Source organism: Puntigrus tetrazona, chromosome 7, assembly GCF_018831695.1.
Source record: "Puntigrus tetrazona isolate hp1 chromosome 7, ASM1883169v1, whole genome shotgun sequence".
Lineage (NCBI taxonomy): Eukaryota > Metazoa > Chordata > Actinopteri > Cypriniformes > Cyprinidae > Puntigrus > Puntigrus tetrazona.
The window spans coordinates 27,656,914-27,675,476 of record NC_056705.1 but is presented as its reverse complement, the minus strand read 5'-3'; the positions used below and the strand labels follow the sequence as shown (position 1 = coordinate 27,675,476).

At 40.1% G+C, this 18,563-nt stretch overlaps 1 protein-coding gene across 1 annotated transcript; it reads left to right on the top strand.

Annotated features, from left to right (window-relative positions):
* Positions 1 to 1,352: 1,352 nt before the first annotated feature.
* Positions 1,353 to 3,195, top strand: fjx1 (four-jointed box kinase 1). The gene has a single exon (XM_043245554.1). The coding sequence runs from the start codon at positions 1,720 to 1,722 to the stop codon at positions 2,872 to 2,874; it is 1,155 nt and encodes a 384-aa protein (XP_043101489.1). The 5' UTR covers positions 1,353 to 1,719; the 3' UTR covers positions 2,875 to 3,195.
* The last annotated feature ends 15,368 nt before the right edge of the window (positions 3,196 to 18,563 follow it).

Below are 18,563 nucleotides of genomic sequence, written 5' to 3'. Positions count from 1 at the left end.
ACACAACCCTGTTAAGGTTTTTACAGATAAACCATATCATTAAATAAATATGTTCCAAACTGTTTTCAGTGTAATACTTTGACTACCCCACGGTTTTATTTATTGCAGAACTTAACACAAGTAACATCTGAACTATGGTTTTTGGGAAAAAAAATAGTTTAACTATGTGTGACATAGCCTCTAGCGATCAGTTGGCTAACAATTCTCCTGGTTTGGCTTTGTTCCCCTAAGCCAACATCCAATTTCTGGGCCCTGCAAACAGGTTTCCAACACCCAGACCACAACATATCCTAGTCTTCTGAGCAGGTGCAAAGCTCCAAAATCAGTATGTGTGCATTCATGTGAAGAGTGACAGAATGGTGGCAAGGGGAGGATTTAGGCACAACACCTGCAGCTTTTTCATGCTCCTGGCCAGACATTTTGGGAACATGGTCTGACCAGCTGTACGTCTGGCGGCGCATTCAAGTACTAAGTAACAAGTCAAAACAGACAAAACAACCCAGAACGTCGTGACCAAACAGCACCACATCAAAATGAACGCTGAAAATGTCATTGTTGAAAATGTCACCGCTGACAACAATGCGTTGTTTAAAGGTGACTTTTTGAACGTGCTATACGAATAAATGCTACGTCACTGGTGCGCCGTGAGTTTTCTCACTGCAGTAGCTCTGCTGGATGCCTTTCGCAGTGTGGCAGCTGTGTTTATGATTGGCGCTCGGTGTCCCCACATTTGTTCCCAATCTGTGGTGCGAGAGCTGCAAATCATTGCCGTTGGTTTCATGACTTCGCCTTGGACATTTCATTTTTTCCTTCTGGTGGGCCAACCCGTATCACTCTGTTCTTTCCTGTTGACCCAGACTCAATAATGTCTGTTGTGTGTACGTTTATTACATTATCCAATTTGCTAGTTTGACTTAGATGACTCCTCGTGCTTAAGCTTGTTAAAACGCCTTGAGCACTAGCTGAAAGCAGTATAGAAAGAGAGCATCATTATACGTACTAATAACGCCGCCTTCAAATGCACCTGGGGAATGTGCACCTTGTTTCATGACACACATTCAAGAATTGTACTTTTAACAGTGAACTCGAACTCTCTGAATTCAAAATAATGAAACATTCACACTTTTATCACTTATTTATACATAACTTGGTTACACAAGCTGCCAAAGCTGATTGATTTACTTTTTTTTACACCATTCACTAGAGGCTGCTTTCCATCTTGTATCCCTTGCTTTTGATAAGCAATGGTGATAGGAACATTTAGGTCTGGCCAGTGCATGGCTAGTTATATAATATCCCTCTGTCTAAAACTTTTTTTAATAAGCAAAAGTTACTGAGTGTTCCTTTAAGTAACCCCCAACTAATCACGCTACGTAGGTCTCTGGAGTCGTTTACCAGCTACCGTTAAAGGACAAGTTTGTAAATATATCTAATCTGAATTATTTCCTGTGCATTTACCAGAGAGGTCCAAACATCCTCGTCTAACCTTTTCGGCATTGGCGTTCCCACCCGGAGAAATATGAAACCACATTTGTCGAGTCTCACGATCTGATTTTGGTCACATGATTCGCGTCCACGCGATTGTAGCTGTACTGGAGGCTGGAAGAGTTTGGGAGGAGATGCAGGGAACATCGCACAGGAGAGGAGAATTCATTATGATCACATTTAGCCGTGGGAGACTCGTGTAAGCGGAGGTAAATGGAAAGCGAAATGGACTGAATGCGTTTTGAAATCATGAAAGCCGACAAGGTGAAATTGTGCGCGTCGCTTTGCATGTGGCTCGGAATAGTCACCTGGGTTGGAAATGTGAAGTTGCACCTTTGGTTCGTGTTCGTACAGGACGTCGTTTTTTCTGCTGCAGACGAGCAGGTGAATGTTTCTAAAAGGCACGCGCCGGTGAACGCGGGATTGAAAACTTTTAATACTGTGGATAACGCGATCGAGCGCCGGGTCTTCTGGAGCGCGTGGCTGGACGGTCTCTCCACTCGTGTTTTTGGCGTGGAGCACGAGAGGAAGTGGAGAGAGCGGGTTCGGGACGCTCGGGTGGTTGTGCTGGAAGCGGGCTGCGGCAGACCCACGAACCGCCTCGCGACCTTCGCCGACGGCACGAGAGCATGCGTGCGATACGGCATCGACGCGGATCAAGTGCTGGGAGAAACGCTCTCGTATTATCTAGCGGAGCTGCTCGGGATTTCCAACCTTCCTCCCTTGGCGCTTTCCAAACTCAACCTGTCCAGTGAGCAGTGGGCGAGCGTGCGAGGAAATATCGAGGCGTTGGAGTGGTCGCCGAATGCCATTGTGTCTCTCACCGAGTTCGTCCCAAATGTCACTGGAGTGTTTATTCCACTGCATTTGCGGAAACAGCAAGGAGGAGGAGGTCTGCAACTCACTGCCGAGGCTTTATCTAACATGACCGCGACGTATCTGGTTGAATTAATGCAGTGGAGCGATCTAATTATATTCGATTATTTAACAGCCAACTTCGATCGAGTCGTCAGTCACATTTTCAGTCTCCAGTGGGACGCGCGCGTGATGGAGAGGACGACTAATAACCTTCTCAAAACGATCAACGGGCATTTGCTTTTTATCGACAACGAGGCGGGGCTTGTTCACGGATACAGGGTGCTTGACCTGTGGGAACGGTACCACAGACTGCTGCTGAGCTCGTCGTGTGTGTTTCGCAGAAGTACGGTCCGGCGTATTTCTGAGTTGAAGCGCTCCGGAAGCGGCGCGAGGCTGCTGCGTGAACTGTGCCGCGCGAGGGAACCGTTGGCGCGCGAGCTGGGCTCTCTGTCCGAAGAGCACGCGCTTACGCTGCAGAACAGGATTGACGTGGTTTACAAACACGTTAAGCAGTGCACAGAAAACACGTAGGCGTTCGCCAGCTCAGGTGTTTCTTTCTGTAGGTGCTATAAATACGTCGCCGTGTCATTCCGATGCGAACTTACACACTGCTCGGTAGAATTCACGGTGGCAGAATAGGGATATTAACAAAGGCCGCTATTGTTTAGCCTATGGGTTGAGACATTCCCCCTCTCCTGCTAAAAACCAGCTTAAGCAAATGTACTGGTTTCCCAGGCTGCTCTTTTGAGTTTGGGACACTTTTTGGGCCGGACGGGCAGCAAGCTGGTTTAAGATGTTTTGTTTTCACGAGGGTCCAAAAAATTAATCGGTAATAAAGAGTAAATGGATCTTTACAGTCTATCACGTCTCATATTTTCTTGTGTCCTAAACTTTGGATGTTTCATATCTTTCATGCTATGAATTAATTCATTCATTTGTTTATCTCTAACTGTATGAAGGTCAGTTGTTGAGTTTTGTTGTTTCTCCATACCCAGGTGAGTCGTAACAGAACATTAACTGAAATTGCCTTATTATTTTTTTTTTCAACTTTGTTCAATAGCTCCAGTAGAATTGAATTTTTTAAGAGTTGCAACCCTCCCGATCTGTATGATTCACCCGCCGTGATTCTTCTCATTCCTGTTACATGTAGATGAGATCATCTTAGCATGGGCCGAATGTGAACAGGCCTGACAGAATGATGTATGACTGTTCGATGCACCTTATTATGAATGCTGAGACAGCAACGCGTTCCTATGCCATCATCTTTATCAGTAATATTGATCTGCGTGATTGATATACTCTACAAGACCCTTCCTGAAAAACAAGAACACGCTTTATTTTCCTAGTTCAGAATTATGCTCTATTACAATATTTCCCCACATTGTTATTGGTGTAGTGTCAGCGAAGAAATTCATTCAAGCATTCGGACTTGTCTGCAAAAAATTGCAAATGTAATGTTTTTATTTATATTATTAAATCTGTCAGTTACGTTTGGTTTCATAAATCGGATCTGATGGAGGCAGGGTGAACTGTCTCTAAATATTAAAGCGATCGTGTAGCACATTTTCACGAGAGCTCGTCTTTGCGATGTACAAATGCGATGCGCATCTTTTAGTCGTGGAAGAAATGCCATTTTGCGAGAATTGGGGAGAGGGTCTTGAAACAAATATGGTAGAACAGAGGGCCCCATTCCCGCATTCCCCTACGGACCGTCGGTCCTTTCATGGCCTGTGTCGAGGGAGACTCGGTTTCAAAGACATTTGCAGCTTTCATCAGCATCACTCATGGCCTCTTTAAGCTATTTTATCTTGACTGCTTGGGGATCAGGAACCTCAACAACAAAGTGAGCTTTTTTAAATGCTTTTCTATGCCACATATCTTTTGAATATTTCATGTCGGTGATTTGGAGTCCTATGGCTTACATGCAGTAGAGGGAGCGGCAGAAGTTATTAAGCGGAGGTCAGAGGTTAAGCAGAGGGGAATGTTTATACCAGATCAGCCACCTGCCCTATCGCTCACTTTCCATGTCAAACACACCCCACAACCACAGCTGAATATGTTTACTCTTACAGTTTGCAGATCGTAAACTATATCAGTAAGTCTTCTTCAGTGAAACTCTAGCTGTAGGATGCTGGTGGCGTGTTTAATATAGATAACAAGCTGTTTAATTCAATTCATTATAAACAGTAATTTATGTAAATGTGCAGGGGTTTTTTTTGTTGAAAGTTTATGGTCAGAACTAAATTCTGTGCGAATTAAATTTATCAAAAGTGACTGTAAAGATTTTTTTCCAATAACTTTCTATTCATCGAAGAATCATGAAGAAGAAGAATGCATGGTATAAACAAAAACGCTAAAAATGCACACAAAATATTTTCAGCAAATCAACAGATAACATTAAGAGAACGGACACTGAAAATACAGCTTTGTTATCACAGGAATGAAGAAAAAAAATAAATAAATATATATATATATATATATATATATATATATATATATATATATATATATAAAAATTGTATAAATGTCTCACAATATATCCAAACTTCTGTCATGAAACTCTAGATGGCGCAGTCTGATAGAAAATAGTTTATTTTTATTACATATAAGACACTACTTTCAAAAACATTAAGGTATATACCTCAAACTTTTGTTTTCCCGACTTTAAACCTGAAGCACAGAAAGTTGAGTCAAAGTAAGTTTTTCTGTATTTGATGCAAGGCTATAGGCGTTACGCAACGGCCTCAGAGACGAGGCCTTTTTCTATTTTTCAAAGGCCTGTGGTTTTGTGTACTGCTGTAGCTTTTTATTTTACAGTGATGTATGGAGCAGCTTGTAGACTGTATGGGCTTTTTAATATTTTCCAAACTTCAACAAAAATGAGACCAATTCCCTGTTGTGAAGGTGTCAAGTATGGTTAAAATATTAACCCATTTCCCTCCCCCTCTCTGTGGAGCACAAATAATTTACTCGGCCTCCGCGCGAAAGGCTTTTTCCTCTCTGTGCGCCGCTAACACTGATAGAACCAAATAGAACCCATCTATAACAATGACAAATAAACGAAGCCGAGTGGAAGCGTGAGAAGTTTGAGTTGGATCACCATCTATCAGGACGGACGTGGGAGCTGCAGAATGAGTGGGCGTAAGCGTGAACTTATAGAGAACTGAATGACTCTTGGCACGCAACTGCATTAGTAGAAAGCTGTACATAAAATGTATTTTACTTCGTTATTCTTCAGCTAAAGAGTATTTTCACGTCTCTTGCCTGTTATAGTAAGGGTTTCGAGAGAAATATGCGCTCATGAATGCGCTGTTTGTTGTGGTACATCTCCTACTCGTGCGCACAAACGCATGTACACACACATGCGATTCATGAGTTGCTATGGAAGAACAGAGGAGAGGCCAAAGCACTCCGTAGCAGACTGGCAGTAATTGGCATTTCTCCCTCTCTCTCTCTCTCTCCCCCAGGCCCTATTTTGCTTCCACACTGAGGAAAACGGAAGAGCCGTAAAAATAAATAGGAGAATGGCACACAGCGCGTTCCCTCCCCTGTGTTTCCCTCTACTCATCTCAAAGCACATTGAGCGCAGAGGAAAAATGGCTCTTTCACGAACCCCTACCAGCCCCAAGACACCACTTCCTACTACATCCTAATGGCTCAGAAACGATGAAGTCATCCCTTTTGTCAAAAGTAAAGTAATGGCCTCATCCTCATAGTCTCACTCACAAAGCTCTACACATAAGCTCTGGTCCTCTTTCATTATACGTTCTTACTAGAAAGAGGGATTTCATTTGTATATCCAAAGATATATATATATATATATATATATATATATATATATATATATATATATATATATATATATATATATATATATATATATATATTATATATTTAAATACACTACTATTTTATACCTGTGATGGCAAATGCTGAATTTTCTAGAAAAAATTACTAATTTTTTAAATGTAACATGATCCTTTAGAAACCTGAAACATTTCTTTTTATTATCAAGGCTGAAACCTTGACATATATATATATATATATATATATATATATATATATATATATATATATATATATATATATATATATATATATACATTATATATTATATATATATATATATATATATATATATATATATATATATATATATATATATATATATATATATATATAATGTGTGTGTCTGTGTATTTTCAGGATTTAATTTTTTCTTTATTTTTGATGAATAGGAAATGTTTAAAAAAATATACTTGTTTGTAATGTAATGTCTAATTGTTTAAGCACTATTTAATATAAGAATTACATAGATACATACGTAAAAAAATATATATATTTCTTTAATTTTTATGCATAAGCATTTATTTTATTTAAACCTTCCCTTACCAAAAAACTGTTGTGTGATCTCTTTTCAAATTTTCTAAAAACTGTCATTCATCCTCTATAATAATAATAATGATAATAATAATAATAAAAGGCTAATAATAATATTGATTACGTGATTAAAATTAAGTATTATCTGCTCTAAGTGTCCAGAATAGTAATTTAGGTTTAATTTATTTGAGTTTCTTTAAGTTATTAAACTGTGCGTATTCAGCCACCAGGTGGCGGTGTGTTATAACAGTAGACCACCATTTGTGTACCACGCTGTCAAAAAGTAAACAAAAACGTTTTTTAAGGTTTATAAGAAGTGTTTGTGCATTTTAATGATGAAAGATTAAAAAAATTATCATAGATATGATTCTATCAAACAGTATTTTGATTCAGAATATTATAGTACAATGTTAATCCCATAACATCATGTCCCTCATCCCCCTTTTCACTCTTTCCCCCCTTGCACCTTGCTCTCAGGAATCTCCAGACAAGGGAATGCCTCAGTAATTCCCTCAGGAGCGCTGATACTTCCTCCCGCATTAAATGCCTTAGAGCACCAGGTGATGCAAATATTTTGTTTTCCCTGCGCCAAGAGTGGTCAGCGCAGTCTATATGCTCAGTCGGGGCTTATTGTAATGGGTGAGACCCCCCACCGAGGGACAGTCAGTGCGGACCACATTTTCACTCTCCCAAACAGCAAACATACTTTCCCTTTACACAAAGGAGAACAAGGAAGGAATGCTAATCACCTGCCCATCAAACTACCACGTCCAGTGGGCTGTCAGGGCCTAAAACGGAAAGACACGTTAGTCAAATTTTGTCAGATGAACAGGGTATTATGTATTTCTGAGGTATATTTAAACAATGTTTTAAACAGTAACAAATCAGGGTAAATAAAACGTTACATGTTGTGGCGTGTGTTTAAATATATATGACAGGCCTCTTGAATTGAACTAGTGGTTCTCTATTGTGCCACCTGTGTTATTATTATTTATTTAAGCAGCAGATTTTGGTACAGGTATACTTAATATATAGCTGTATGCAGCTACAAAAATCTAGCCTTTTCCTCCTCATATTTGACGGGCTGTTTTCAAAAGCTTGATTGCAGGCCCGGAGTTTCCCGAACGCACCCTTGACTCCTGTCACTAAGCAGTGCGCTTTACTCAGTGAAATGTTCTGAGGGCCACTTACCCTGTTTATTCAGTTCACTGCTAGTTTAAAAACAGACTTCGCTTCCTCTCATCAAACACGTAGCTCCTTTCCGAGCTCAGCGCAGTCTGCGAGCTCATGCGGGACTCTTAAAGATCCCCCGCAGGGGAACAGTGAGTGAGCGCCACACTTTCACTTGGCAAAACAGCAAACATACCTTCCCTTCATTGCCGCACAAAAGATTACAAGCAGGAAATGCTAATCGTCCGCCCGTCAAACTATCACAAGTCTGAGGTGAGCCGCTCTGTTAACTGTCATCCCTGCAGAGCCGCTGGGCTTCTGATGGTTTCATCTGCCCTCAGAAAGAGACATCCACGGAGGCTCAAACAGTGGCTCAGGCTCGCAGAACAAAAACAGTCCCAGGCTCCAGGGATGTGGGCTCATTATTAGTATGCATGCCGTTGTGTTCTCCCATTGACTTTTGCACTAAGGACAAGGCCAGAGAAGCACTCTTTTATTAAGCAATGGGGAGCTTATCTTATTCATCTGCGAGCCGCTCCATTACGTATGCGGGCAGACGAATGTTATCTCATTACTGCTGTCTGTCCATGCATCAAACGTGTAGAATGCGATACGGTTCGCGTTGAGATGGAAATTTAGATTAGGGCATTGTGTATATTCAAAATATCGAATAAAGGTGAGTTTTAACGGGACAAAATTCTGCCATCTTTTACTCATCTCCATGTTGTACGCATGAGCTTTTTACTTGTGTTGAACGCATAAAAGAAGATATTTTGAAGGATGTTTCGAATGTTTTTGTCTCTACAATGAAAGTCAGTGGGGTTCAAAACAACACTGAACCCCACTGACTCTCATTGATTGAAAAAAATAACGTCTTTTATGTTCCACAGAAGAAAGTCAGTCATGCAGTTTTGGAATGACATAAGGATAAATAAATGATGCTGGAATTTTCATTTTTATGTAAATATGGGTTTTTTTTTGTTTAATCTTTGGTCATTTTTCTATGTGCTTTTGTCTGTTTATTTATGTATTTCAATATTTGGGAATAGTTCATTTTCATTTTAGTTACTTTTTGTAGTCAATTTATAATTTTAATTGAACAATTTTCTTTTGAAGTTTTTTAATTTAACAAAAAGTCTTATTAGTTACTGAACGTGTCAGGCCAAAGGAATAAAGTGATCTATAATATATTTTCCGAACTCTATTTTACATTCTCAGCCGTATTTTCTTGTTCGACATCGCTTGAAACATTACTGAATACTTCAGTTTTAGTTTGAAACCAGTGTCTTTATATTCCCGTCACAGCAGGCTGTTAATGCGGTGCCTCACGCTAATATTAGGCAGGCATGCTCACTCAGTCTCACTCATTGTGTTCTCGCCTCAATCCAAAAGCTTGAAAGTTTTTTTTTTATTCCTTAATCGAATCCCCCGTTACACCCGCCGCACACCCAGCCTCAGGCTGCAGAAACGCACAGAGAGGGAGGCAGCACGTCCCTATTCAGACACACACCGCCGTCCACAAAAGCACCAACAACCCACAACCCATCCGTCACACTGACACCCACCCCCCTCCTCCTCAGCTCCCTAGTCCTCGGCCACCCTCTCCCCAAAACAAGAGAGGGTTTCGGGGTAGCGCACACTCCAAACACCTTCACACAGAATCCGAACCGCCCGGCCCGCGGTTCCCTTTTGTCCTGCCTCGGCCGGGCCCCCTGCACAATGCGACCGGGCAGGAACAGAGAAAAAAGGGAGTGTCTGGGCTGAGGCACTGGACCCGCCCTCACCAGCCCTCTTCTCTCCGGTCACCAGCAGCATCTCTTGTGTGGGGCTCTCAGAGGGGTTGGTAAGGCCTGCCCCCCATTGCGCTGATACCACAACAATAAACTGGTGTCCATTCACAGTCGGAGTGGCTGTCCTTTGCTGCATCCAAAATGTCCACAAAAGTGATGCATTGATGTTGAAGAGTCTTAGTTCGGGCTTCTTTTGACAGTGTCTTAGACGCAGATGAAAAGTACTTTTCTTACCACGGTGTGAAAGTTATTGTGCCGCTGTCCCACTTGAGTCAGTGCTTTTTTGGCACTCTATCAAATTCATGATTACTATTGAAATTTGAGACATAGACAAGATGGCTATTCAACAGGATTCAGGTTTATTTTCCAGTTTCTTTTTTGAGATTTAAGCACACAATAAGTCAAACCCTGCTAACATTAATTAGGACTGCTCTTGAATGCGAACATTGTTATATCAACCCTCAAAACGACTTTTCATCACAACAGGCAGGCTGAAATTTGAAATTGAAATTTCAAATAGCTATATTAATTTCAATATTAATATGCTTCAAAATTAAATTTACTCTTGTGAAGGCAAAGCTTAATTTTCAGCATCATAAGTCCATTCTTCAGTGTCACATCTTTCAGAAATCATTCCAATATGTTGAATTTCTGCGTGGTGCATTTTTTATAAGGATTCTTTAATGAGTGCAAAGTTCAAAAGATCATTTCTTTTGAAATACGTTTTTTTGTAATTTCAAACTGTCAGTTGTAACTAATTTAATGCACCGCTGTTGGAGAAAAATAATCCTTAAAAAACTTTTTGTGGATGATAAATGTAATATATAATGCAATAAATATGCTTTCATATTGAATATAAAATAAAAGCAGCATGCACTGAGCTGGCTTCACTGACATGTATACAATGATGCACAATTGAGCTGTTATTTTGTCACTCCACACTCCGCTGTAGTTGTAAATTATTTAGTCCCTCCTATTTCGTAACACAGAGCTCCCTGTTGCTAAAGTACCATTGAAAGGCAGCAGTGAGGAATGCAGGGATTCCGCCAGCCCCATGCCCTTTCCTGAGCGGGCATGTGCCACTCAGACAGCAGGGGCCACAACCTCAAATTACGCTGCATCCCAATACAAGAACCCTGCTGTGCAGGGAGGAGTGCAGATAGAATAGTGGCACACACTCGCATTAGCGGGACTGTTTGTAATTCAGTGTTTGTGTGAGGGTAAAAACTGAGAGGCCGTATGATTGGCTGCTAGGGAAATCTAGCTTGGCCTCTTTCATGACCACTCTGATAAAGCTTTCTTCAGGATTTGCTATGGTTGTCTTGTCCTGCTGCAGCTGTCCTTTAGGAGACAGCCAGCGCTGTGAAAAGAACTGGCCTTGAGGGACCAGAGGTAAAGCAGGGTTGATGGGCTTATATTATTCAGTATTGTAGAGCATGACGCCTCTCATTAACTAATATTATTTAGTGGAGCGAGCGCAAAAGATAAAGTGATTTCAGTTGTGATGAATGCATAAAGAAGAAAAGAGGGAGTGAAAGGAGGAGAGGGAGTAATATTTTTTTCCTTTTCTCTCCTTTTCTCTTTTTGTTGTCAACTTTTTATGAATTAAAATGATTGAGTGAGAAAGTGTGGACTCGTTTAACTTATGCACATATGAGCATACGAGAAATGAATCCTAACTGATAGAAAAGCAGTGTGTAGATATTTACTTTTATCCGTATATGTGCTATCAAATAACTAATCAAGATTAATATATATATATATATATATATATATATATATATATATATATATATATATATATATATATATATATATATATGTATGTGTGTGTGTGTGTGTGTTTTTGTTTATTTATTATGTATATATAAATACACACTGATTAATGAATATATTTTGAAATATATTAACATCTATATTTATATTCATATAATTTAAATAGATATATTTAATAGGCAAACATAACATATTTTTCTGAAATATATACATGCACTTGTGTGTATTTATATATACACAATAAACATACAAAGCACACATATGTTATGTAAATAAAACTTTGGATGTGATTAATTGTTTGACAGCACTATGTATATACATACAAACATACATACATACACACACACACAGAACAATTTGATGTATATATTGTTTTATATTAATTGCCTATATATATTTATAAATATTGTGTATCTTAATTTTTTTTTCTTGGGAACTGCAATTACATTCCCAGGTATTCAATAAAAAACTTAATAAGTAATTTAACTTTGTTAAGCAAATTCTGAGTCTCTATGTAAACAACAACGCAACATAAAATCAGTTCATGAGCTCAAATTCAGCTTTGCATCATTACAATTTCTATTTTGTTATACGTTATTGTATTCTGAATATCACATTGGCAACTCAGAATCCAAGACTGGAACCATCCGTTTTGTAATAAATGATTTGATGGGGATAGCTTTTAGTTGTATTGTTCAGAGCGGTTGTGTGCGTTTTGTAGCTAAAATGAATAACATTTGTAGTGCATGTTGAGAAACGACATTTGTATGCCGTGTCTCTGTATATGTGTGTGTGTGTGATGGAGGTCATAGTCCAGGGCAAGCATTGAACTGGAATGGCCTGCAGGGATACATGTTGCTAGGCAAAGTGCACCGGCTCAGTTGGAGTTGAACGCACAATGCAGTAAGGCCCATTGGTCCTGATGATAATAAATGAGGTGCCAGTGCATCTGTGGTGTTCCAGAGCTCAGAGAGCTTAACGCCGTCCACGCCGTCTGCCATTATGAATTTTATTCATTAGAAGTCAGGCTTTTATTACTTTAGGGAGTTGCAAACAATGGAGTGACATTTGAAATGGTCAGATATTTCTTCGTTTAGTGAGATCGTTGTAAATGTGTTTTATTCCTGATAGATGTAAAGAAAACTTTTTTTGTCAGAAATGATTTGCTAAAATATTCCAAAGTAACAAGTGTGACAGAATGTGAGTACAACTATGCACAATGTACTATGTACAAGTCTCAGAACAGCTCAAATAATTAGATATTATATATATATATATATATATATATATATATATATATATATATATATATATATATATATATATATATATATATACATAAATAATTATATATATAAATGTATGTAGGTATATATATATATATATATATACACATTATGTTTCTTGAATAGTTTCAGAAAGGGTCAAGACTCTAAATGTGTGAACTGCCTCTAGAACAGTTGACATGGTTGGATCTCTCAGGGCCAATCTTGTAGCCCCTGGCATGGTTGGTTTTAACGGTATCTGCGGCATGTCGTCCTCAGGGGGAAAAGTCAGCCCTCCTGAGTGCTGTAAACCATAGACTTATCTCTGTGGCCTACTGTCAGGGGTCACACTGGCCGCACGCTAGGGTCAGCCCGTGACCTCCTTGCCTCCGGCCGAACCTAAGGTGCCTTTCACTCCAAACAGCGGTGTAATTATCTCCTTATTGCAAGAGCGCTGAGGCCTGATGAGAGAGAGAGTTTCAAGAGGGCTTGTCAAAGATGAGAGGCTTTAGACGCGTAATTCTCATCTCTCATTAGTTGTGGCCCCTCTCTCTCCAGCTCATAGGCACACAAAGAGCCTCCGCTCCCCCAGCTGAGAAGGGCTTCATCAGGGACAAAAGGGAGTCCCTTAGTCCCTGACTGGAGGACAGGCCGGGCCAGGAGGTGGAACAGCAGGGCCTATTCCAGCTTAATCCCAGGACTACGGTATAGGGACATGACTTGTGGACTGAAATCCTCCTCTCAGGGACTTAGAGCAGTGGCTACTCTCAGTGGTGTTTGGAATCCTCTTATTGGAGTCACAGTGGACTTTAGGGATAATGTACTCCCCTATAGCCACTACTGACTGAGCACTTGCTGGGCGACTGCATCAAGACCACAGGACGCATTGAGTGTGGGAAGAAAAACGTGTTAGGCCTCATTGGGACACTTCCTTTCAAACTATGGGACGTCAAATATTTTTTTGGCTGGCAGGTCGAGAGTCTAAACCTCGAAATGGCTGAGAGAAAGAGTAAAGTTTGATGTGCTATCACAAAAGTGAGAGGTCTATGGCTTGTCATTCAGCACATTGTGGTTGTACATTAACAGACTTTACTAGCCTGTGTTCTTCATCATGTTCTTTTCTGTTGTAAACCAAAACAGTAACAATCAACATCCTGTTCAGGAATTTTATTTGAAGTAGATGAGAGATTCTAAGGAAAGTAAAACGGGTTTGTTTGCAATCAAGATAAAAATCCCTGATATATTCTCTAGGGCTATGTGTATACCCAAAATAGGCACTTGTTCTGTCATGTTCTGTCACTGTACTGCACATATACAGTGTTCATAATGCGGTATTGTCCTCGGTCATAGCATATCATTTTGCTAACATTTCTAGAACATTTGTATGACCAAGAAAAACCTTCTTGAACATTTACAAAAGAAGTTGCGCTCACAGAACTGAAATAGCGTTTCCGTAACTTAAATAAAACATTCTGGAATTTTGAAGTTCCAATGCATGATGCCATCCCGCAAGAACTGCGATAAACCACAGTCCTTCATCATCCCGTGCCTGGCTATGGTTCCTCAACTGAACGTTTTCTCATGCTAATCAGCTTCTTTGTAGTTGAAGGGATTTGCTCTGTGGAAGCTTTGTCCCCAATCCAACAAAGAGCCCCCCCAAAGTCAAGCCCACTGCCATGCTGACACAAAGATTCGTAGTTTTGGGGAGCACGTCCCTAACTCTATTCATACTGAGCGCACCCCTCAAAACTCGCTCAAAAAAAAAAAAAAAAAAATCACTAATGAACTATCACAAACTATATCTCGTTTCTTTCAGAGATGTTACTGAATTTCATGTACCTTACCTCAAAGCATTTGCAACCTCCTAAACTATGAAGCGATGAAAAAAACATAAACACATTTGGAGAAAGGAAGTATATATAACAAACTGTATAACACAAAGTTTTTTCTTAACGTACAGGCAGCGAAAAGGAGCTACCAAAGGACAATAACAGGTGCATTAACTGGATTTTTGGGGCCTTGCAGTGTCAAAGACTATATTACTTTTCTAAACAGAGGACATTCAGTAGGCTTTTTGCCTGCTTCTCTCTTTGTGTAGTAATTGGGTTATTGGTGTATAAGCATTATAAAGATGCATAGACAAAGCGTGAAGGAGGAGTTAGGTAGGGGACAACTACACAAAGAGACCTTTCCCTTTATCGTTTCTAATTGGCCACCCATGGCCCTTTGCTATTCACCTTTCCATTTTCATCCACAAGCCAGAAGAAAAAAGAAAGTATTTATGTGCTATATAGGCTACTAACTAAAAGATTATTTACAAACACATCTGACTTTTTCCATTTTACATAAACTGTTTTCTTTTTTACAATCAAGAACCTAATACGGAAGTTACAACCCTATTTTCAGTTTTTCAAAGGGATCAAACACTATTGACACTATTCAAAGTTCCTGTATAATGCAGAGAAATGATTGGATTATTCTTTTCTTTCGTAAACGCCCCTGTAACCTTTATACATACCATCACTCTTTGCCTTCAAGCTTTCTCTGAGCAGCTTGTGAAAGATGTGGGAAAGATGATCTAATTATTTCATTTACTAATTAGCACCCATGGAATCTCACCCCAGCGTTGGCCTGCCCTGCCCGACCCCTTGAAAGTCAGTCTGTGTTAAAGGCCATTTTTATTTCTTTACCCAAAAGAAGACAAAGGTAATTTAATTGCCAGACCCTTTCCATATGCTTGCAGACCTGTGCGGTCAACCAAAGCCCCCAGAGACCCAATCGGGTTGTTTCACTCAACCCTTGCAAACTGTCAGCCCCCCAGTCCCAAACAAAAAAAAAAAGTAAAAGCAAACACATTGAATCTAGTTAAAGAGAGAATGAGGCAAACAAACACAAAGAGGGGATCAACTGACCCGCAAAAAATGCTCTCAAACACAACCGGCCTTCAAACGGTCAGGGAAAGTCTGTATCTCTTCTGTACTGGAGGGCTGGTGAAGGGAGATAAGAAATTGAATTGATAAAAGAAAAACAAAGATTTTGGACTAAAGCTTGACTTTTGTCTTATCACCTCCATAATAGTCAGGCGCTGAATGAAGACGGGCAGATGGCGAGGAGATTACAGCCATTTGAATTCATATATAAAGAACTGCTTCCCAAAGACGATAATGAATTAGAAATGTGATTCACATTGAAGGCTGATAGGGATAGCCTCCCTTTATAGCCGAACGGGCCGAGGCCTGCTTCTACCTGGGCAATCTGTATTTCTCACTGAAATGCCGCCCAGTGCAGCTCAGTCAGAGTGCAGTTTTAAATGAACCTCTAAAAGGAGCACACGTGTGGTTATGTGACACCAGCGCATAAATGAACCTGCATTGTCCTGGCAGATCATTGCCTCGTAGACTCATTAAACCTCCCCACCACCTCTGACTACAAGGAAGCGCAGCATCCTCTTTACCAAAGAGCCACAGGGCCTGGGGTACCGGTTTAAACCAAACAAGGACGCCATTACTCTTCACAATACTCTGAATGGGCCAGCGGGGAGAAGGGCAGTCTGGCTGAAACTGGGGAATGTTTAATTAAACTTTGGAAAGGCTTGGAAGTGCATCTGCACCAAATGACCCTCCGTCTCAAAAGAGGGATTAGGCCGGTGGAGAGAGAGCAAGTTCATTAGAGGAGCGCAGGCACAGGAATAGCACTTATAAGAGAAGGCCACCGGTGTAATTGAGTTTCACAACCATAGGCATTCACTTACACACACGCTAATTACGACTGGAGAGAAAAATGTTTATTTTTAGTACAAACTTAACCAACATCGAGAAAGACTTAAATTAGTATGTAAGCTTGTATGTAAAATTGTTAATGTGGTATGATAAAGGTTTTGAATAAAGATAATTATAATAATAATAATAATTATTATTTTGAATTAACACTAATATTGTGAAATTGTTAAATTATTATTTTAAAATAATGCTTTTTTTTATTGTTAATACATAACAGTTTTGTTTTGTGCCGCTAGTCATCAGCTTCACGTGATCGATCAAAAATTATTCTAATATGATTTGGTGTTCAAGAAATTTCTTATTTCTTATTAATATCCATGCTGAAAACACTGTCACTTATTTATATAAAATTATTTTGTGGAAACCATGATATTTTTTCAGGATTCTTAAATGGATAAAATGTTCAATTCATTAAAGTTATGTGCATACGTATAGTTATTTGTTCGTTTAAATTTATATTTTCATTCTTGCTTGCTTAATCCCCCCAAACCTCTGTAATATATAAACTAGAAATATGCCAGAGTTGCAGACAGGGAGGGTTGTAACATCCACCTCAAAGATTACGCAAAATAGGACCATGTATAAGCTGACATTTAACACAGTTGTGAAAATGTTCCATGTACATCAAAATTGTGTCGCAACCATATCCAGTCTTCCCGATTCAGTCTGAATTGAGCCAAAAATAGTATTTAGCGTAACACCTAAAATGGTATAAAGGCAAAAACACACGGGTATATTGCCAACTGGAGGGGGAATCCCCACACATTTTGCTCAGCATATGTTGTAATACCTGATACAGAAGGAGGACAAACATCTGTGCACATCTATAGGGATTCTATCGTCATTGTAGAAATTAGCAGGGAGTAAAGCAATTGTTGAAGAGCTGTATTGGTGTATTAATAATTAACCATTTCCCCCTTTGCTTCCTCCCCCATAGACCCTCTCTCTGCTGACATTTCCAGGGACTGCGCTCCGTAGGAGGACGGACTTCTTCATTTAGAAGACAGGACAATGCAGTACACTGCTTTTGTCCCTTTGAAATCCTGCTGGGCCTCAATATGGCCGGTCAGGGATCAATAGGGAAGCACAAAAGCCGTTACTCTGCAGATTCACTGGGCTTTTAAAGAAGGCGCAAAGCAGACAGCATCCAGACCGCATGGTGTCTGGCCACACTAGGCACAAATGGAGTGACGTAAAGAGTAGGAAGAGAAAAAATGTCAATGGAGGAGGAAGAGGGGTTGTGGCACGTGAGATTGTTTTGAACTGAACTTGGACAGAAGACCGAAGAACCGACATACCTGTACTTTATAGAAATCAGGTTTAGTTAGTTTTCTTTTTAGTACACTTCAGTTTACTTGAATGTAGCATAAAAATCAAGACATACGATACCAACATAGGACACTGCTTATCTATTCTGTAATCTCTTTCTTTTGATGCAGGTCCTTTACCTCTCTTGTGTGGGACAGATGGTCCTCCATTCCCCACATACTATCACAGATTGAGCTGGTCTTTGGTTTACATTTGACAGGATGTGATTTCTTAGCTCAATCAAAGACGGCAAGAGGCCTAGCCCAAGTCCATTGTCCGAGCGATTAGAGCATGAATGGAGTCTCAAAATGGAGAACCAGTGCAGGGAGACAGCATGAAGAAGAAGGACGAGGAGGAGGAGGAGGTTAAGGAATGCATTTTATGGTGAACGAGAATAACTGGCCCCTGGTCAGCAGTCCCCCGCGAGGACCTGGACTTTGTACGCTTAGTCCTCCGCCCTCTGCTGCGACGTGGGGCTTTTTAGGCAACATGCTTTCTGCCACCCCACGACTCAACTATGAGAAAGGATACGCAGCGGGAAGCCCTTTTCCTCGCAGTCCAAGCCCATCTGCCACTGCTGAGTGTGGAGGGGCCCGGCAATATAAGTGCACTAGACGGATGTGATAAATGACACACAGAAACTGCACACTCACATGGAAGACTATGAGTAAAAGTATGTTTTGCCTGCGTTGTGAACATTAGTTTGCATTTTATGCTAAATGCGAGGCATTAAAAAGGCTGTGTCTGATAGA